This window comes from Micropterus dolomieu, linkage group LG04 (assembly GCF_021292245.1).
Source record: "Micropterus dolomieu isolate WLL.071019.BEF.003 ecotype Adirondacks linkage group LG04, ASM2129224v1, whole genome shotgun sequence".
NCBI classification, from domain to species: Eukaryota; Metazoa; Chordata; class Actinopteri; order Centrarchiformes; family Centrarchidae; genus Micropterus; species Micropterus dolomieu.
In genome coordinates, this window is record NC_060153.1 from 17,681,765 (window position 1) to 17,704,786 (window position 23,022).

General features: G+C 40.0%; 1 protein-coding gene across 1 annotated transcript in view; it reads left to right on the forward strand.

The window, feature by feature from the left end:
• Positions 1 to 23,022, forward strand: part of LOC123969708 (alpha-1,6-mannosylglycoprotein 6-beta-N-acetylglucosaminyltransferase B-like) — a 153,887-nt gene that overhangs the window by 75,566 nt on the left and 55,299 nt on the right. Inside the window, exons 7-8 of the mRNA XM_046047335.1 lie at positions 3,460 to 3,624; positions 10,376 to 10,545. Of these exons, the coding sequence (XP_045903291.1) occupies positions 3,460 to 3,624; positions 10,376 to 10,545 (335 nt within the window). The remainder of the gene's footprint in view (positions 1 to 3,459; positions 3,625 to 10,375; positions 10,546 to 23,022) is intronic.

Consider the following 23,022-nt stretch of genomic DNA (forward strand, 5'->3'; position numbering starts at 1 on the left):
TCTGTCTCTGAGCTCTTCAGGCAGTTCCTTTGACCTCATGATTCTCATTTGCTCTGACATGCACTGTGAGCTGTAAGGTCTTATATAGACAGGTGTGTGGCTTTCCTAACCAAGTCCAATCAGTATAATCAAACACAGCTGGACTCAAATGAAGGTGTAGAACCATCTCAAGGATGATCAGAAGAAATAGACAGCACCTGAGTTAAATATGAGTGTCACGGCAAAGGGTCTGAATACTTATGACCATGTGATATTTCAGTTTTTCTTTTTTAATACATTTGCAAAAATTTCTACATTTCTGTTTTTTTCTGTCAAGATGGGGTGCTGAGTGTACATTACTGAGAAATAAAATGAACTTTTTTGATTTTTGGAAAATGGCTGCAATGAAACAAAGAGTGAAAAATTTAAAGGGGTCTGAATACTTTCTGTACCCACTGTATGTATGTGTGTATATGTATATATATATATATATATATATATATATATATATTCTGTAATGGAGTCAGCAGTGTAGAAAAGAGTTTACTGCCAGAGTGAGGGAAGGAATAGACTTAAGACTCCCAAAATATTATTTTAAGTCGGCTGCTGGAATTGACAAATAAGACATGGATGTGTTATAATTACAGTTTTTACCAAACAAAAATACACCATTCAAAATTCTTACATAATTTGTCCCAAGTTGTTTCAGTTATATTTTGAGTTTTGATAACAACAAAGACAGACAATTAAAAATGCATTTAGTAATTAATAATGGCCATTAAGTTGTCAGCCACATGTCCACAGTACTAATCAAAAGACTGTCCTTCTGCTCAAAAGACGCTGTTCAGTAATAGAAGTGTGAGCGATCTGCCCCCGTTACTACATAATAGTAAATCTTCATCTGACCCTCTTCACTCTCTATTAATTAAAACAGACTTGACCCCCCCACCCCCAACCTCCCCTCCCGTCTTTATCCTCTACCCTCTGTTTTTCTCATTGACTTTGAGGTCATGGAGCAGCAAAAAAACTTTAATACTTTAATTCCTTACACTGACAAACTAATACACAATAACATAGTGTGAGCAGTTTGCAAGGTTTACAAACAAGAACATACTTACACATACAGTATCTAGCTTCTTAACAGCAACAACATCTGTGACAGGGATGCATTCATAAATTGAGTATTGGTAACCTTCCCTAGTTTTCCTTGCTTTTATAAAGGAACAGTCAAATTCCCCCTCTTAATTTCACAGTTAATATCAACTGCTTTTTTATCACAGGCTAATTAAATTGCCAATATTTTATTATGAACTACTTCCCCCCTCACATTAGGAACACAATACAGGTAAAGGTGCCCTCTGAGGAAAGCCTGTGCAGTGATAATAATAGAATTTGGATGTTCACCAAATGAAATAAGGAAAGTCTTAACCCACTCATACTGACTAGTGTTCCCAGTTACAGTGGCTTGGTCAGCCTTTTACAGTGTTTGTCTGAGAGCACAAAGCAATAATGAATGGTTAAAGTAGTTAATAAAGTGATGTGTGCGCATTGTATCTTTGTGTGTATGGTTTCACCTTGGTGGCAGCTGTGCCATTTTCTAGAGGTAAAGCAGAATGTCAGTGTAAATGAAGACTGATATCTCTGTTACCCTGTGATCCTAATTACTGAACTGTAGATTACAGTTTTCTTGCATACAAACAGGGCGGAGCCAAAGCTGTTCTCAGAGGAGAACTTTCATGACTCTTTATATCATTAGTTACAAAACGCATGCTGTTGTAACTGTTGTTTTCTTTTACAGAGGAAACAAAAGCCAGCCTTAAATTGTAAAACAAATAGAAACGTGAACAAGGTTCTCTTAGGACACAATCGTTCTTAGAATAGTTTTCTAAAATATGAGATTTGACAAGGCAAATATTGCATCATATTGCAAAATGGTTTAAAAAAATCTACCGGCTAGTGTTTTCCTGCATTTGTAGAGAATTCAGAATCACCATCATACACACAAAAAAAAGATTACATGCACAGGTTACATCAGCTGATTAAATATGTAGATGACATATTCCTCTTTCACATCTTTTCCTTCTTGCTTTCAGTCACTTTGCAGTCCAGTGTATTTTAACAACACTGAAGGCAATAAAAGACCAAAAAGACTAAGGCTATGGTTCAGACTGCAGGCCGATGTGACCCAAATCAGTTTTTTTCCCCTATGTTTGACTCAGATCTGATCTTTTCATGACAGTGTGAACAGGCTAAGTCACATGGACTCTGATCTTTTCCATTTTGAAATTGGGCCACTTCCATATGTGGTCCAAATCCGATACAGATCAGATCTTTTTAAATGCGACCTCAGACTGGACACTCAGGTCGCATTTGATGCGACTTTGACGTCACTGTAGAGCAGCTGTTCTGCTGTAAACAGAGCCGCGCTGAACGAAAAATCTCCACAAAAAGCCATAATTAAACTTGTGCCTCTCTTCCTTCTCTACCTCGCTATCATCTGCTCACAGATCCCTTTTCTTATACCTAAAATTCACCGGATTGGGGCTCTCTTCTGAGTTACGTGCATGCTACTTGTCCGAGCGGACACAGTGGGCAGAGAGGGGGGGAGGGTGAGTTGTGGGGCAATTGCGTTGTCCAGCGCCAGAAACCGTAAAGAAAAGAACAGAAATCTGTGAACGCTTGTCATAATTCGGGAAAATGTGACCCGTGAGAAGACAATGAAAAACGGGAGTCTCCCGCAAGCTAACCGGAGCTAACCTCTGTTGCTCCTTGTTTACTTCTGTACCGTGCAACAGCGTGCTGCACGTGACCTCGTGTTATTCTTCTGCGCATGCAGGTCACTTTCAGGCCGCGGACAGTTCACACTGGAGTCTGATATGAGCCACATTTAAACTATAATGTGTCAAACTGTCAAACAAAAAAAATCGGATCTGGGAAAAAAATCGGAATTGAGCATTAAGGCCCGCAGTCTGAACGTAGCCTTAGAGTCTACAGCCATGCTAAGGACTTCTGGAGGACATAAAATAAAAAGTGTGCAACGTGTTTCAGCGTCATCAAGTTAACGTGATAAAGCAGCAAAGGGCTGTCCCGTTCCTGTTAACAGCATTTTGAGCCATTGCACATTGTCTGTGAGGGTTCAGGGCTTAGAGTTTAGGGGGGACATTGGGATTGGGCCATAAAGAAAACTATTTGATAGATATGCCAAAGTATTAGACAAATTGAAATTGTGACCTGATGATGGCGCTAGATGAAAAGTCAAGAGGATTACCAAAGTTCAAAAAGACCATAAATGGCTGCACCGCACTCACTCTCAACCAGAAATGTCAGCCTGCTGGTGGTGCTAGGTGAAAAGTCAGGGGATCATTACCAAGGCACCACAGATATCTGAACCAAATGTCATGGTAATCCATCCAGTAGCTGTTGAGATATTTCACTCTGGACCAAAGTGGTGGACCCACTTTCTATCCATTACCTTCCCAGGCTGCCTTCCGCACAGACCTCTCTGTACTGCTGGACCAGGTTGGGACAGGAAAGGAGTCCCTCAGCTTCATGAGGCGCCGAATTCGCCGCCTTGCACAGCAGTGGGCAACAGCTGCCAATCGCCTGGATGCCAAGCTGGAGCAACAATGGAGAGACCAGAAGAAGGTGAGAGATGAAAAATGAAACGGGTGATTGATGATGGAGGATGTCGAGTAAGAATGGAGTGTGTGAGGTGTTTATTCTTTCGACTGTGATCAGGTACTGGAATAAAATATTGTTTTATCATGGCTAAATGCAACATGCTGCTGAGAAACTCACAATAACAAGTGAGGTCAAGAGCTTAAATGGTGTAAAGAGTATTACAATGCACACCAATGCACAACAGTGGTAATATGTTTAAAAAAAGGTACAATAGCAGGGAGAATGGAGGAGTCCAACTACACAACTGAACTGTACAACATGAAAAACATTAACCCACATACCAACACTCAAGTTGTTGTTGCTAAAAAGCCTTTTTACATATGCTTCTTGTGTAATTATGTTAGAAGCTTGAAGGAGATAAATGATAGAGGAGGTAATGACAGGTTGTCATCCATCGCTGCCGTCCACATTCTTCTTTTGTAATTGGTGCATAAATGTCCGTTTAAAAATACTTTTCAAAGCTGGGTACTGTAAAATAAGACTTTAGTATGGTATCACACTGTTAAATTGTTAAACTTCATTTTGGTTGGCACTGAAGCAGTGTAGTATGGACTTGGCTGCTTCCAGCATGCAGCCATGAATGCCAAGGGTTTAGTGTGAGAGAAAGGAAGAAAGAGATGCAGCGATATATGAGGGAGAAGAAACGAAAGGGAGACAGGAGGTAAGAAATGGTGAATGATTTGGGATTATGATGAAAAGCCAAGCATGTGCCAGTGCCAGAGGGAGAAGAATAAGATGAGAAAGGAAGGCCGTGAGGAGGATGGATAGGGTGGGGAAGGTGCTGGAGAATATCTATTAGAAAAGGATTGATGGAGGTGGAGAGGGGAGATGGGAGGCACCGAAGAGAAGAGGAAGAAACAAAGTCTGGAAGGCCAAGGTGCCTGTGGATGTTTTTCATTAAAAAAAAGTAATATAATATAAATCTAAGGGTGTAATTTCAAGGATTACTTTTCCAAATGTCAGTGAAAGCAATATGTAATTAAAACTTTGGGAGACTTTTACACTGGATATAATCTTTCGAAGTTTTCGTAACTTGTCGAGCCTCCCCACCAATTGCATTTTGTACCCTGTCTTGAGTAGACTCATAATCTTTTAGTTGAAAAAATAGTTATAAATGTATGAGTTAATGTGAGAAGGCAGATTGAGCACACATTCTGCCTCTTCTCTCCAAAATGTTTCTCTCTGCCCACATCTCTCTCTAAAATAAGTTAACAAGGGTGGAAATTGTCCTCTGTCACTGAGATTGATGTTCTCCTTTCTTGCAGTGCACTGAGGGGATTTGGTATCCTCTTTCATGGCCCCCATGGCTGTGTGAACAGCCTATATGCCTTACAACATGCAGCTGCTATCTTAACAGCAGATGTCCTGGTGTTTGTAAGAGTTAGCCTTGGCTGTCAAAAGCGGTTTATCACAATAATTAGACGTAAAAATGTGTTCTCCTGTCTGTTTGGGTCTGTGTGTGTCTGTGAGACTGCTAATTGGATATCATTGTAATAAAAGCCAAAGGCAGAATCTCATACATTTTATTGTGAAATGAAATCTCTCTTTACCAGTCAAATTTACCGTTTTTGACTACCGTTACCCTCCTCCCTCACAGCATTTCATTTTCCTTTAAACCTTAAATTAAGCACTCACTTTAACATTGAGAAGGAGAACACTGTTTGATTTTAATTAAGTATGACCTCCAAAAAAACATTGTCTCGTGTGAATTGACTACGGCCTTTCACTCGCCTAACCTTTTTTTTTTTTTTTTTTACAAAATCCTCGCTTCCAATAGCAATTTCAGCATTCTGTTGAGTGTACAGTCTTTACAATTCCAGTGGGGCTCTGTTGATTCAGTTCTGTTTCCTTGTTTAGCTTTCTCTTTGATTGTAAGCAGAGTAGATGTTTACTCAGAAAAAGAATAAATTAGCAGAGCAGAGAGGCGAATATGGAGGGAGAATGGATCGGGAGCAAAATGAGAAAAAAGGCAACCTGATTCTGAACTGTCAGCAGCAGACACAAGGAGATGGGGAGGTGTGTGTGTGTGTGTGTGTGTGTGTGTGTGTGTGTGTGTGTGTGTGCGCATGTGAGAAATGTAATTCAGAGGGATTTTTTTTTAACCTGAGAGTAACAGCAGAAGAGATTTCACTATTTCCCACAGTCAAATATATTTGAGAGATAGACGTTTGAGAAACTTTTATGCACAGTGCTGCTGCGAGTAATGAAGTAGCCTGCCTTCCATATTCTTGGAAATCTTTTTTATTTTGTGACTAATTTGCCTATTTCTAGATGGCTTGTAGAGTTCACTGCACTTCACTTTCAAAGCAGTTTTCTTTTTTAGTACCATTATCAAACATAATCAAAAGCCTGGGTCAACCCATTCAGCCATTGTAACATAGCTGATGGAACATTTTTGTGTATAACAAATTGATGTTCTCTTTTTTTGCAGACATCAAAGGAAACATATTCAGCTAAGCTGTATTATAGTATAATGAAGCAATAGTACAGATTCAAAAACACTGAACTTATCCTGTTAACCTGCTACAGCGTGTTCAGTGCCAGTCAGGTGTTAGTTTAAGTATCTCAGCAAGTGACTTTGTGTGTATCTTTGCCTACTTGGTGTGCATTGAGCATGCACATTTAGTGCTAATTGTCAGCATAATGCTAAAATGTTAACTTCCCTTCTCCCTGTGTCTGCCCTCTTGAGAGTTAATTGACCTCTGACTGATGAAGTGAAGACAGTGTAGGAGACTAATGGGTATGGAGGGGGAAGTGAGGGGGGCCGGGGTGGGGGTAAGAAAAAGCTAAAGTAAGGAGGAAAGAGGAGATGGGAAGAAGCAGTCTGGAGGAATGTGACAACAAGGAGTAGAGACGTGAGGAGAAATTAAAAGGGGAAAGGAGGAAGAGGGAGAAGGTGAAATTAAGGGTAGAGTAGTGATGGTTGGCAGTGCCAGCTTGTGTTGCCATTCGTGGCCCTCCATCGGACAGCTGCGACCTTCATAAGGGCCACAGTGCATGAGTGAACAGGGTCACACACACTCACTCGCGCAAACACACGTGCAAAGTCTTGTGCTAACAGATGCTGAAACAAGCATTAGCATTCTTCTCTCGTTAGCCTGTTAGTGATGAGTGGAGCAGAACAATGCAGTGGTACTACATACTTGAGAGCCACTTCTACTCTCCTGCTCTCATGTACGCACCAAGGACTTTCCAAAGATATTACTTGGACACACACTCATAACACACAATTGTTCCTAACATTAGGACTAGCTTGATAATATGTTTTGTTTTCTACAGTGTATCCAAGTTATTTAATCATTTAATCCAAAAAAACCCTTCAGAACAGGCAATGTTGTGAAAATAGCTTGATTTTTGGCATTAAAGTTTTGTGAGAGGGATGGCGTGTGAAGACACACAATGGCAGACAGGGCATTGTAAAGGTGAGTGATAGATTTCAGCATGAGTGCGTTGCTATCGTACCTCTCTTTCTGTCTCAGCGGGTTTGCCAGGTCTTTTTGTTCAATCCCCATGGGATGTTAACAGTAGAGAGTAGAGTAGGTTTAGATTCTTTTGAGAATCTCCCCAAGCTCACGGCGAATGAGCGCGCTTCCACAAGCACACAAGCATCCACACACAGAGATCATTGATGTATGTCAGTGTGAAACAAATGCATGCAGACAAAGAAAAAAAAACACAATTCAAAAGCCATCAGCACACACATTCAGACACACACCATTTGGGAGTAACATAAGTCCACGTATGTTGTGGTCAGATTCCTGAGGGAGGCAGCTGGCCGTGATACAGGAGTTTATGAGGAAGTACAGTTTTACTTTGACTTCCCATTGTGTGGCTTTTCCACCCGTTCCTCTTTGTTTTCAAGTGAGTTATATATATATAATGTATGCGAGATTGTGTTGGCGGCGAAAGTGTGTGCCGTGATCTACTGTGATCTGCACAGTAAAACACAGTGCAAACCACCCACTCAAGTTTCTCTCTCCTCTCCGTTCTAGCTATTGATTCCTATTCTGTGATATAAAGGTTACTTCCCCAGCGTTGTTCTGATATGTTTCATTGAACTCCACTCTAATTCTGTTCCCATACAGAGGAATTAACATTTGCAAATGGAGATAAATACTGCCTTTCAGAGAGAAAGTGAAATCCCTCCTCAGTAGTCTAGATCACGGGTGCAAGTTGCCAGGTTTTGTAAAGCACCCTTACCTCTCTCCCTATTAACTTTACATTTGTGTGTGAATGCCAGTTTCACAGAATCCAATCCACATTTATTCAGCTCTGCTGCCACGGTGTGATATTTCTCATATTTATTTTGCAGCGTTACTGTGCTGCTGCCAGTGTATGAAATTCAGCTCCTTCTGTCTCCATTTTTGCGTGGTTGCCAGTGTTTGTGTGAAACATCACCACTGCCCCCACCAAACCAAGAGAGTGAATAGTATTGGCACCATGAATTCTCACTCTTGCCATCTGCCACCCAAACTGTAATTCAATTTCACTTATCTTTTTTTATGAAGCAGAAGTTAATAGAGCAGGCTTATTAAATCAGGGGATTTTTCACGCCAGCTAGAGTGTCACTGGAGCTTGACTCTGCCGCATACGCACCACTGTCCAATGTTTTACACAGATTTTGTACATGTTAATTTTAGGACATCTATGGAGTGACTTTTGTACTGTGCACTTGTTCTGGATGTATACAGCTATAATACAAAATCATCATCATGATGTACAATTATGACAATTTTAAATAATTATATATCAGATATCCAGACTGCATTTTTTTCTCTCTTTCTGCTATTCAGAATCTTTTTCATGTGTATTACTGGGTGTGGGGGTAATTTTTGCCTTAATTAGACCGTACAGTCAAAGAGAGACAGGAAACATGTGAGCAAGAGGGAATGAGTAACAGAGGCCGCTGCGATGAGGACTTTAGCCTTTGTATATGGTGCGTGTGCTCTACCAGGTGAGCAAACTAATGCCCCTGCTATTCAGAATCTTTGACGCTTTTAATCAAAACCTCTACAGTTCAAAGCTGTGAAGGCACAGACATAGTAAGCAATCACCGTCAAAACTTTCTGGCAAACTCCACACAGTTGGCCTTAAGCTCATTATGTATGTTGCATGGAGGCGTTCATGCTGTGTTAGTTAATCAGGATTACTCAGCAGAGCAACATTTGGACATGGTTCTGTCTAATCCGCTGTGAAAGGCAACGTGTTCCTCATTTCTCAGTGGGTTGCACTGATTATGCATCAGCTAGGTAGACATGCATGGCAGGGCTGTAGCCTGTAGGTGCAAAGTTGTATAATAGTGCAACATAAAAAATGTGATAATTCCTTCACATGTGTGATATGATGTTTTAAAACAAAGGGGATTTTCTCATCGGGTGCCTAGGAATTAGTTACAGCAGTTATCTGTATAGGCATACAGTGCATATGAAATGAGTTGGACGGTAAAGTCCACATGGATTTCTACATGTGCATGCTATTCCATTGGAGCGTGAGAGGATAATTTGTTGGGGATTTCAAATAATTACTTTTCAGTTTCCATAATTTTCCTTTGGATAAGTCTGAAATTCTAATGATTCCAATCCTGAAACTCATTAAAACAGTTAGCACCGCAGAAGCTTAACTTTCAAGGAGCTTAACTTTATATAGTACACGCACATACAGTATATATAAAGATTATAATCAGATTAAATTAAATGTACTTTTAAATATACACATATGTATTAATAAAATGACATGATAAAGTACTGTAAGTCTGGAAAGTATGGTATTGTAATACATAAACATTATAGTACATGTTGAAGAATGGCTGAATGTTTTCAAACTTATTATCTAACTGGGAAAGTACGCTTGATAAATGAGTTCTTGCTGTTTTGGGTTTTTAATCAGGAAATGTACATCTAAACTATGAGCTCAGAGCTGCTACTTTACAATGTGAAGTTGAGTTCACATTAAGGCCAACTTATCAGCAGGAAATAATTTATGAAGAATCATTGTTGTGGGAGAAGTTTTGTTAATGTTAACAAATGGTTTATTAAATGAAGAGGAAGTTACTCTTTGTTCATAACTGTCTGCTGAATTTTAGGGACAAGTTGTTACAACTCATTTTGCTCATCATTTTCATCAGTAATAATGACATTGTGCACATAAAGATAATTCCTGAGAAGCAAGCATGAAACACAAGCAGTAAGTACAAGTTTTAAGCGAACCCCCAGTATAGCCAAACCTATTTGGAAGAAGAAATGACGGGAAGGTAAAGGTAAAGTTGTTACCTTACCTTCAGTTGTAAACATCCATCACAGTGTTTAGACCAACATCTTAGTTCAGCTTTTATTTACCATTCACGCCTGAGTTGTGTGTGTACTCTGTTGTCCTGTGCAATGAGGGATTATTAGTGAAAAGTCAGGTGCTCTCACTTTTGGTTTTAGTTTTAAAGAAAGTGGTACAGATAATCTGGCTGCTCATGTTTTTGCCCCATTGGACTTCATTGCAGCAGATCTCATCTCATTGGTGTGTACAATGTTTTTGTAGAAATGCTATAAAATTAAGACAAAGTTGTAATAAAGTCATGTTACTTAGATGCTGAAGTGTAGAGGATAAGTAATCCAACTAATGAATATTTAGTTGTTTTCTGTCGATATTCTTCTCAAGTGGAGCTTTGTTGTGGAGCTACTCTGCAAACTTTAACTCTCTGCCACAATGTATCCCTGTCCTTCAGATCCTGGTCCATGTCGGCTTCCTAACAGAAGAGTCTGGAGATGTTTTCAGCCCAAAAGTGCTGAAGGGGGGTCCTCTGGGAGAGATGGTCCAGTGGGCGGACATCCTCACTGCCCTCCATGTTTTGGGACATAACCTCAAGATCTCCATGTCTGTCAAGGAGCTGCAGGGGTAAGTTACTGAGTTGGTTTTGAGCAGATGGTAATGCACATGTTAACCCAATGTATTATTCATCAAATTCAACTCTCTGTTCATCATTCCCATGATATCTCCCCTTCAGTGAAACCTTGTTTTCATCTCTGCTAAATGTGCAAACTGTGAATTTGCCTAGTTTGACTGTAAAAGCAGCAAATACTGCTGGTGTTAATAATGTAAAGAAGCTGCAAAGATCAAGGAGTTACTGCCACAGCTGAAAAGCAGAATAAATCTTAATTAACAAATGACTGGTATTAAGAGAAGCTAATAGGTGGTAGGGTAGGGTTGATGTAGGGATTATCCATACATACAGTAAATACATGTTTACTTTAAAAAGAGAAAGGTTATTGATTGGCAGGGTCAAGGCAATAAGTAAACAATGTGATCACTTTAAGTATGGCTGTTTCTAACGTCAGCATGTTTTGTTTACTGTATAAATTACTTTTGCTAATGTCATCATGTCAAGGTTGTATTTAATATGTTTATTAGGACGGATACAAAATGACTGCAACAACATTACGCCTGCTGACAGCTGTGACAACAAACCGATGATCTTTTACAATCCTCCTGCTGTCACTGTGCTCTTGTACTCATATTTTATTCAAAATGTTTAAGAGAGCAATGAGCTTTAATTACACGCCATTCCCACTTAACCCAAAGATCAGGTATGAGGGCTCTAAGGGTCCTGTTGATTTATTTGTCGCTGTATTGATCCCGTATTGACACACTCACAGCACCCTGTCAGTATGACTGCGTCGGTGTGTGTCTTTCTATCCCCTGCGTCAGCACACTTACATGTTTCTGCTGACGGATACAGCTGTAGAGCCAACACACACACACACATACACACACAGACGGGTGGATGGATGTAAATCTACCCTGTTGGGAGAGATCCCTCAGGCTTGTTCTGTCCTGTTTATGCAATATCCACTTCATGGCCAAGACTGAATAAATCACACAGGTTGTCAGGTTCCCATGAAGATGGATGGCTACTGTTGCACAGTAAAATTATGAATAGGTATGAGCTTGAGAAGACAACTGAATCATACTGGAGATGGGCGACATCTTTGTTCAGCCTTGATTGGGCAGTAGTCTTTGTCTTTCTGCCATCGTTGATCACTGCGATGACACAGCTATGGAGTATAAATCAATATGGCGATGTCTACAGAGACCCCACTGTACTCTTTTACACTGTGCACTGCCTGCAACAACTCTCACAAATTATAGAAGAATAATTGTATTGACTTACAGCCTTTGGCAGTCATTTTGTAGACATATAACACCTCTGCAGAGAGCAGGAGTTGGTGGGAAAATCTCTAGGAATTTTACACTTAAAAAATGTTTTTTATAGATGGCAGGGACATTCACAAGGCTGAGTTCAGTTGTCAGACTTGAAATGGATGGCGGGTTCATTTTTACTGCGTATATGTCACTGTAGTGTCTTGGGACGACCATTTTAAAATTGGTTTATCTCACAACACGGGGTTTGCTGTTTTAGGCGACTCTGCAGTATAATGTGACATACCAGCGTGAAGAATAATTTTGTTCACCTTGCCCGCATGGAATGGCTTTGGAAGAAAGAAATGGCTTTTAGCTTTGGATTACTCGGGGAAGCAGTTAAATCTTTCTTCAAACTGAATTTAGATCCTGACTCAGTTCTTTTAAAAACACTGGTGTGAGAAATACCACATCAGCTATGCCTCCTGATGTCAATCTTTCCACATGGTTTGCCTCAGGAAAGTGGAACAGAGAAGGGTTACGCCATTTGTCCAATAGTTTTTTGTTGATGTGTCACTTTTTGGTTCTCACACCTTTCATTTCCCTTGGTCCCTGCCTTCAGTAAGAAAAAAAATTAGGAATTAAAGTTGAACTAAGGTGATAATGCAGTTTGGCTGTCATTGAGTTGTACTATAAGAATAAAAATGCTGTGTTCTTCTTTCGTATGTCTCTCAAGTTCCCCATAAATCTGTCTTTATTAAGCTTTGGCTCATCATAATGTTTGGAAAATCGTACAGCTACAGTTAGGCTTTAGTCATTTTTAGACTGAACCTGAAGGTAACATGTTAGAGATGATAGTGTAACACTGTAAAACGGTCCATTCAGTTAAACCATCAATGACAAAATCCATTCTGGGAAAACAGATACTGCTTAAAGGAGGATACACTGTTTTTAGCCATTAGGGGCACACAGATCCATAAGGTCCTTAAATCATTTCCTGCCTCACTAGCACTACACACAGTGATTTGAAAAGCATGAGTTTTATTGTGTTGTTGGCACAGTAAAATACATAGAGGGTAAAAACATTATTTGTGAAAGAATTAAATGTTTGGAGTATCCTCGAAAAGAAATCTGCTGCATTTTTGTGTTGTTTCTCTGTACACTCACAATGACTTTGTGTATATTCATGTCATTTCATTCAAATGCAGTCATCACTTTTTGTCAGTAAACAGACAAGAAATTAGGAAACCACCTTGAGTAGCGTCTAAATTTCACAAAAAATATCACTCTGATGCAAATCAACAAACGCATTTTGTGAAATTTCATGCAACACAGTATTTCCACACAGATGTCTTGAGTTGATGTGATTGTTGTTACTGATGTTGATTCATTGTGGTACCAAGTCAGAATATTCTTTGCTGGTGTAATGGAAGTAAAGACAAACAATAAAAACAATGTCCTATTACATTGTTTAGGGTGAATAAGTCCCTCAAAACTTCTGGCACTTGAGGTGCAACTTGTAGTACACAGTACAGTTATATATCAGTTGAAGTTCAGATTTTTTTTCTCTACCACTGTCTCTTATAGCACTACAGTGTAGTTTCTTTCTATACTTACTTTCTCTCTACTTGTTCCCAATATTGTTCAGTTTTATAAACATGCTACACTTCTTCCTTTGTTCCTTTGAGGTAAGACATTTTGAAAAAATATTTCACACACCAGGTAGACAGACACACACACAAAGATGTATTCAGACACATTTTTACAGACAAATGGTCTGACAATCTAAGTGGGCAGACCGACCGAGACAAGTGGAAAACCAAGCAGACAGTTAACAATTGCCCCAAAGAGGCTGCTTAGTGAAAGTTGAGTCCAAACGCAGATTTTTATTTGCTTTTCTTCCGGCAGAACAAGAAGTGCCCAGATCCGCCCACATCCGCAATTCCACAACTCAGTATTGTGGTGTGTGTGTCCATGGCCGTGTGTGTGTACACGTAGTCTGTAAAACATTGCTCTCATGGCCACATCTGAGAGTTGTATTTGGCTGAAGAGGGAGCAGAGAGTAGCTGTAATTGGCCACTGAGGGGATTTTTTGGTCTTACTGTATACTGTATATAACATACACCCTGATTTGTAGTTTCCAATCAGCATTCCAGTCATGCTGCTGGACTTAATTGCGTAGAGATGGATGTTCAGAGCACATAGAGATTCACTAGCATTTTTTGGCCCACAGACAATGGAGTGAAAATAAACCAGATTATGTGGACAAAAAACTTCTATTGATTCCTCTATTGAAACAGAGCTCTTAAATTGGTGATAAAAAGCTCTTTAGATTTATGCTTTTGTGCTCTCTCTACATCAAAGGGATAGTAAGTGTTTGTAATCCAATATACTTTTTGTTAAATTCAGCGAATATTTCCTCTGAGGAAACACTGAAGGGAGGGGTGTATTTGTTTGGCATTTGAGTTCAAATATCAAAAAGTCTTCTGCTGAATCACTTACTCTCCCGTTAACGTGATTCAGTGTTGCCAACTTAGCCACTTTGTTGCTATATTTGGCGAGTTTTCAGACACCTCTACCGACTCATTCATTCACTCATTCAAAAAAGCTCCGAGCGACAAATCTAACAACTTTTTCCGGTGTTATTGAAGACCTTTGGAGACTCTAACTTGAAAGCATGTATCGTTCTTGTACTCTTCTCAACAAGCAGCGGGTGCTGCTGTGGGCCCGTCCCAAAGCACTCACAGTCGGCCCAGTCCTCACGCAGCAGTCCCTCCCAGCTGCATTCAGAGCAGGAGATGTTCACCCCTCTGTGTCCAGAGACTGCAAATGAATTGTAGTTCTAAACATATTTAGGGTGTTCTTTACTCCCTTTTTGTCTCTCCCACTACGTTATTCCTCTCTCCTACAGAGTCTATCACAATTGCATGGATATGGCAATTAATGCAAATTATTTGATGATGTCATGTAGCAACTTTTGGGACTGCCAATAGCAAATTTCCTTAATGAGGAGTTGGCAAACACTGGTGTATTGTGTTGTCTTGTAGTCTGCCGGTCATAATGATACAGGGAATCATTCACTTATAATCTCCCTTTTCTGTGGAACAGTAGAGACATATCTCAGTAGGCTACAGAAAAGTGCTGTGTTGGCATCTATGTAGTTGGGGCTTGTTATTTTAATATGCAAATAAGGTTTCTTCACATACATTTTTTTTGAAGGCTCACTGATAAATTCCCTCCCTTTGTTTTTGGATCATGGACTGTCCTTCATTGCTGCGCAAAGCAGAAATTTTATTTGCACCATTTACTAGCCCCACACAACAGCACACACAAACCTGAGTTAATTCAATACAGCTTTTTGCATCTCCTCGTCTCTGCTGAGTGTGCACTCCTCACAATGTGGGCTAACTGAGTAGTTTGATGGAAATGAACCTGAATTTGGTGCCAATTAGATTGGCAAGGCATCTGAGATGTATTAGTGTGAGAGGGAGAAAAGACAGGGCTGTGCATGCTCTACATTACAGGTCCAAATCACAGAGAGCTACTGCAGTCAATGTGAAGGTGTATGGTCAGCATCTTTTGTGCCTGATTATCTCACTACTGTAAGGAGATATATAGAAAGTTCAAGAACATTGAAAGATAAAAGACTGACACAGGAGAGAAAGAAGTGGCCTTTTGAGCACAAACTAGAAACACCATGTGGCCTGAAGAAGTAGACATTGTATAGGACAGTAACATGGATGTGAAACACACACAGATTGCTACTGCTCTAGGGCATCACATATGGTGCTGACAGTGTGGGGGTTTACGTAGAAAACAATGGACATGGATGTTTTGCTGTGTGTCATACATTGTATGTCAGCCTTAATGTAATGACCACCATGAGTACATCTAAAACAGTAAAGGTGTCAGTACGAGAATACAAAAAAGTTGACAAAGCTGATTTGTGAAAAGCAAGATGAAAAAGAGAAATTAGAAACTAGACTGAATTAAGAGACACTGTCAGGACTGCTTCTCGGATGGTCGAATAGCTTTGGACTTTTCTCGTTAGCTCTCTTTTAAGTTATACAATCATATGCACTCTTCATGTCTATAACCAAGTGTTACACAATTAAGTCCTTCCAGAAGAGACTGTCTGAAAATGTGCGCCATTATCTCCATACTTAAACAATAACACACTTGTTTTCACCCCGCCTTCCGCTGTAGCCGTTTATGACGACTATAAACACTTTTGACTTCTGTTGTTGAAAATTGTTCGATATTAAATTCATCAGATTTTATTGAATTCTTTCTGAATATTTAGGTCTTGTTTGTCAGATTAGGGTTTCTTCCCTTTCTTCTTTCTCCACCGAAGAGTTTAATTTCAATGCTAGTCATCAATCGATTTTGTGTCATGTTTTGTATACTTAAGTGTTTCAGTTGGGGTCATAGGATAGAATAAACAAACAATATTCAAAGTAAGAATATCTGGCCAACCATATGGGCAAATAGATGTTTGCCTTTATAAATTTGTTTCCTTAAAGTTTTCCATGTGGATTTTGTCCTGATTACCAATTTAAAACCAAAATCAAGGTCACATAACTTTTAAATCCCTCTCCATCTCTTCCTATAACTTCAAGTTTCACAATTGTATCCCAACTGCAGGTAATGTCTCAGTTGCCATGGAAATTATAGTCCTAGCCTTTGGGGGTTGGAGGTGCAGACACACAGAGTAACAGTCAATCAACACCTCCAATATAGTAAAGAGGAGAGAGGAAGTGGGGAATCCAAAAGGACCAAATCTCTTTTGTCCCTGAGATGTGCTGATAATTGGATAGTGTGACTTGACAGATGTAAGGTCTGTAGCAGGACTGCACATTCTTTCTAACCGTCTTTTTACGGCAAAGGTTTTGTGTTGTACTGTATGTATCAATAGAAACAGAATGATTTGAAAAGTTGGAGAGTTGTATTTTGTCTTTTAGTCCTACTTTCATATCACCCCAAATCACGCAAAAATACTTTTATACTGTAGCAGTACATAAGTAAAGATTACAAGGATTGGTGCACTTTGCACAATAGTCACAATAAAATGACTGCACTGACAAATGCATATGCTTTTCTATTCATTTGCCTCAAATTCTATGAGCTTGATTACACCTGAAATTAACATGCTGCTGTGGTGATTAGAGAGAAATGCTGCGTAAAATCTACATTTGAGGGCAGGGTGGGTGCTAAATTGCCCATTTAATCTGTCATGTCTGCCTTTATTTGACAATCCCATGTTTCTGTTTTTGACCCCATAAGGGCACTTGAGAGCCCATGTGCTAATCCAGTTGGTCCAAGTCGCCCACAAGGGGCTCTTCTGTAGACACTCAATGCATACTTGGAGCACTCATTTGCCCCTTGGGTTAGCCCAAGAGCTTCTGGTCTACAAACCAAGGCCCCAAGAACCCACCCTCCTGGGGAACGAGCTCAGGTGCACATAACACTAACACTAAATGTGAACATAACACTAATCCAAAACTTTACCTAACCCTGTGCTCAGTCAATGTGCCACCTTTCTTACTTTGCCCCTGCACCTAAGAGTGATTTCTAGGGTGATCTAAGTACACTTGACCCCAAAGGTCAGTTCGTTCGATAGTGTGAACTAGCGCTGTTGCCAACTAAGGATTTATATAGTCGAATCAGAATTGTCAAGTCTTGCCTATAGTCGAATCATCTGTTTATGGGCAGGAAGGGGGGGTTAAACACGGTAGCTCCACTTTAATCTCGAGAAGCTGCAGAGCTGCAGTCTCTGTTCATTACTCGCTGTAACTTATACTGAACATTTCCAGCTAAACTGAGGCTTAATGTTGACCATTTTTTCTCTGCTCGCCTGCCATTCACCGGTCTTGTGCAGAGTTCAGAGCGTGCATGCTGTGCAGCTGACAACTGCATGCATGTCGCGGTTTCTCGCGGATCTATTCCAAGTAACAATTGAAAAATTATATAATAATCTTTGTGTGGTTCATCAATGGTGATAAATGATCTGAATTTCCTACGAGGTGTGGACAACACGGCACAACACCGGCAGAGCTGATGCTCTCTCTCTTCCTCGTATGTCAAACACACACACCCTTTGAAGCGTACCAACGCCCCCTACCTTAAGGGTTAGGGTTAAAATGTTGGATTTATTCACACACTTAAAAAAATATATATTAAAAGCTTCTTTCTTTTCACATTTTTATTTACAGCATAATATGTTGAAATTTCTATCATAATAGGCTGTATATTAACTTATTTGGAGAAAACCGGCGTGTAAAATGAGACATTGAGCTCCCCCACATTCACCTGATTCCGCCCACTTTTAATACTTCATCCTTCTGCATTTTTCATCCGACTTCAGTTAATACTGATACCTCACGTCTGGTAGTAGTTTGCTAGTTATAATGGTTAGATGATTTATTTTTAGCTAGCAATAACCAAACTATGTATATGACAAGTAATGCCCCAAATATTTCGAAATGGAAGCAGACAGAAAACTACATAAGAAGAACAAATGGTCCTAAAGTGTCCCTTCCATCGTCAGTGTAAACATGGGTAATTAGCATAGGCAATTTGACAATATGAAGAAGTAGCCAGAGAGAACCGAGTGGGACATATTTTACAAACCTTACTTAGACCTGTCTGAAAGAGTTGATGGAGCAGCTATGAAAAATTATAAAAGTACCGAGACCTACGTGTAGGCTATGGTACTGTTACACACAGAGGGGGATTTCATCTTTTTAAAGGCCAATGTGAAACCCAGCCAGTCCAGCAGCCCGAACCTTACGGCACAGGTACTACCGTTACTAGTTACTAGCACCCAGGGATCAGTGGCTTCGTCGCTGGTTCGGGAAGGTCATGTAGCCACGCAGCCTCGATATTATGAAAGGTAAGACTATCTAGATTATACATACATTATTATTATTATTACCTTGCAACGTTTGTGTTGTTAACAGACGTATGTTATTAATGTGAGTACATTCCTGTAAGGTTTAGGGGAATCTACAGATCTCACCTTGTTTACGTCTATAAAAAATAACTATTTACTGACAGGTAACATCTGGTCACATTGAAAACGTTTATAAAGAACTATTAACTGACAGGTATCATGTGATCAAATTGTAAAGGTTTATAAAAATGATTTACTGACAGCTAACATCTGGTCACATTATAAAGGTTTATAAAGACAAACTAAGGCGACTGACTAAGGCAGTGGTTCCTCAATGTTGTTCCTCAGAGTTATATGTACAATGCAGCCCGATCAATATCCATATCTGAATGAGAGATGTAACTAACTAAGTGGTCGGCTAACATCTGCGATATATGTAAACAGGAATAATGTGAGCTATAGTTAGAAGATATTATGATCTCCATTACACTCTAACACCTTAATGTCAAATATGAAATACATAGCGTTAGGTACTGTTAGGCAATGGTAATCATGCAAATACATTGTATTTAGTTACTTTAGTTACCTGCTCGGTACTGATCTATAAATGTATTTATAGAACGGACTTAACAAACGTAACTTTATGCAGTTGAAGACATATATAACTAGCTTATCTGAATCTGACAACCTGTCCGGCACCAGACGTAGCTTCTTTACAGGAGCATCTTAGCCGAACACTTCATCAGTCGGCTATCCCGAAATGATATGAACCATAGCTATGAACACACGGGCGCAGTGCGCTTTAGGTGTAAGTTGTAAAATGCACAACAACACTCCGACCTTAGTCACATTATGCTCATAACGTTGTGTGTGCAATTGTTCTCGCCTCTTAAAACTTCTCATCTTTTCTCAGTTATTGTCTGACGTTACTGCTAGCAGCTAACTTAGGTCCCACTCAACTGGAAGTAATGGTCCCACTCCGCCGGAAGTAGGATGACAACACAAATGCAATGGCGTCACCCTTGTTGTCGTGGAAAATGAGTTGAATAGCCAAAATGGTAAGATCCTATCCCATTGCGAAGATTCAACTGTGAGATTGACAGTCAAATCAGGCTCCACCCATCGAAGCATCGAATCTTCGACTATTCGGGGTCAGCCCTAGTGTGAACACTGTGTACTGTACTGTACTTTTCCTCACGGTTAGGCACACAGGTGAACCGTAGATTCATTAGAAGGTTTAACCATCATGGTTTGAAAAACAGTTTTACTGCGTGTCACTTGTTAAAGTAATAAATCTGTAAATCGTGATGCAGATATGCAGTGAAAAGATAGAAAAACAGCTGCATGCTATGTTTAACTCTGAAGTGCAATGATTAGTTAGGGGAGAGTGACTAATTTAAAAGACGTTGCATTCTGTAGGCTGTGACTTCGGAACATTGTCTGATTTTCTGATCCGTGCCTTAAACACACAGAATGATCCAAACCGTGATTTTTGTGATCCGTTGCACGCCTAGTTCATTGAAAAAGTGGTCTCGAGTACAGTTCATATGTATTCAGGTACGGATCGTATCAGGTGTAAAAACATCTGTACTGTAATTCTAGTTTGGCTTTCGCAGTGTGAACTCATGCCTCTCCTCTGTCTTCTCATTTTGCCAGTCAAACTAACAAAAGGAATTGTTGTCAATCTATCTTTCCCAGATTGAAGTCCCCTGGTTGCTTTAAGGTCTTTCTCACAATGAGGGTAACAGTGATTAAGGTTTAATGTTCACACTGGCTTAATATTGTGGCTTTTTTGTTCTGTTTTTTTAAACCTCTCTTTCCTACTCCAAACTGTACTGGAAAGGAATCCACAGGAATATCAGTTTCAAAGGTCAAATCTGCTGGTCTGACTTTTGGACAGGTCATCAGTGTTAAAAGCATATAGAGCTTTTTTGCATCTAGATATAAAGCACCGTGAGCGCTACTTTTGGGCCTTAAGGCAGTTCAGTAGAGCAGTTGTGTGTGTGCTTTATCCACCTAGTGGACTGCATGTAGCTCTGTCTGTCTGGTGTGAGAGGGAGCGTTTTACAGGAAGAGAAAGGTTCCATACGTGTTTATGAATCTTGTGTGTGTGCATGTAGTACTATAGCAGGGACGACGTGCTGTAAAAGACCTAAAAATAGTTTGCCACATAAGCTCATTGCTGTAAGTCTGGCGCTTTGGCCCAGAAATGGCTTGCATAACCCAAGAGATTAATGCAAAAAGAGCTATCCACTGAGGTTACATAACGTCTTATTCAATTGGATTGGTCTTCAGATCCTCTGTGTTGCACACTTGTTTTTCTCTGCATTTTGTTCTCTGTCTTGTACGTGCTCTATTTTGACCCTCACTGCAACACCTTTAAATCTCTCTCTTCCTTCTATTTTCTGTTTCTGCCAGTGTCTCCTATTGCTTTTGGTTAAAATGACCATCTCTCACTTTCATGTTTGTCAACATCAGTGGACTAAATGTGTTCTGACCTTGTTAAGTGGCAGCCTCAGTGAAGAAAACATTAAATATTACTAATGCAGTGTGCAGAATAAGCAAGTGGATGTTCATGTGTGGGTGGTTGTGGGAGTTGCTGTGTTCACTACTTTTTTCTCATTTTGTTCCAAGGTGTTTCTGTTTTTCTGTAAAGTCAAAGGCTAACCCTGGGCCTCATAAACACCTCTCATTCTATCTGTCTCTCCCACTGTCTCTCTGAGTAATTTACGCCTGGCATAAAAATGCATCTTGTATCCAGATTGTATCTAGATATGATTTAAACCTGATTACATTTACACCTGGTATTAATGTGCATTCATTTCCAGTGTCCCCACTGAGATCCAATCTCTCATCGGTGCACCAATGTAAATGCTCAGACAGAAAGTGAAAATTAAACTTAAGATTGCCTGACATCATTTCCTTGTGCTACCTTTGAACATAATGTTTACTCCTTTCTGTTATAATAGTAGTATATATTAGGTTTAACTCAACAGTGTGACTTCTTGTTCACAAACAGATCCGTTCAGTTCACTGTTCACCAAAAACATGTGCACGTTCAATGAACGTCGCTATTTAAGGGCGTTCATGTACAACACTAGATATACTGCATTTACACTTGTGTTCAATGAGGTCACAATGCAGCAACGCATCAAATCACAATCCGCAGTGTGTCTTCCGTGCATTTACACCTTTTATTGCCATGTTTAAATTGGCTACATGTCTCTTCACCCCTATTAACTTGACTCCCTCACCTTCCACCATCATTAAAGTGAAGCCTGTAGAGACTGGAGCTGCTCTCCCACAGGCTGGCTATGAGCTGCCTTACTATTCCTGCCCCAAGAAGATAAGAATACACACACACACACACACACACGCGCGCGGTGAACATATGTACACAAATACATATTCTCTTTAAAACCCTGATCTTGCTTTCCTTCCTTCTCCCTGGCAATTAGGCGGCTCTCACTTTCCTTACATCACTGCTTTCTCTTATTTCCTAATACTTTTCTTTTCCTTCTGACTTTGTTGTGCAAGTGAACAACTATGCAGGTTTAGAAGGAAACAACTTGTAAAGCAGCTGACTCGAAACATTATTATACATTTGGCTGTAAGTGTGGGGGAGAAGCGTCTCCTGTTAAAAAATATCCAAGCTTTGAGTTATGTAGGGAGTGTGTATCTGATCTTTATCCAAGAGAACCTGCTGAGTTGTGTGAAACTCCTGAAGAGACTTGTGAGGTAGCTCCGTCTTCACTGTAGCACATTAACATTGATCAGTTGTGGGGTCTGTTTTTGTGTGTGAGTTGGGTGTGTGAGACAGAGTGTGCAAATGAGTAGTATGCTCAGTCTGCATCATTTTGTCTGCTTAGTGTGTCTGAGTTAGCAGACACAAATCACAAGCAAACTCCCTCTCCTCTCCTCTCCTCTCCTCTTCCTCTCCTCTTGGAACATCCTTTCTCTTCTCTTCTCCTCTCCTCTCTGTAGATCCTATGTCTTCTCCTCTCTGCTCTTCTCTCCTCTCCTCTTTATATATCCTATCTGCTCTCCTCTTTTTGTCTATCTGTTCCTTTTTCTTTCTTCCTGCAGTTGTTCCTCTCTAAGCTCAAATCAATGTGCTTGTTAGCAACTTCCCAGATTTTTACAGCATTTCATCACCCCTACCCTTACTTGCAACCCCTTAGAGACACACACACCACAGCAGCACACACTTGGTAATGACTTCCTTTATCCCTTGTCTCAGATATGAAACAAGGGAAAAAACAGTTGTGGCCCATGGGTGACTTTGTCTTTCATTACTGGTGTTGCTTGACTCACATCTTCACATGACATTACCTTTAATTGGT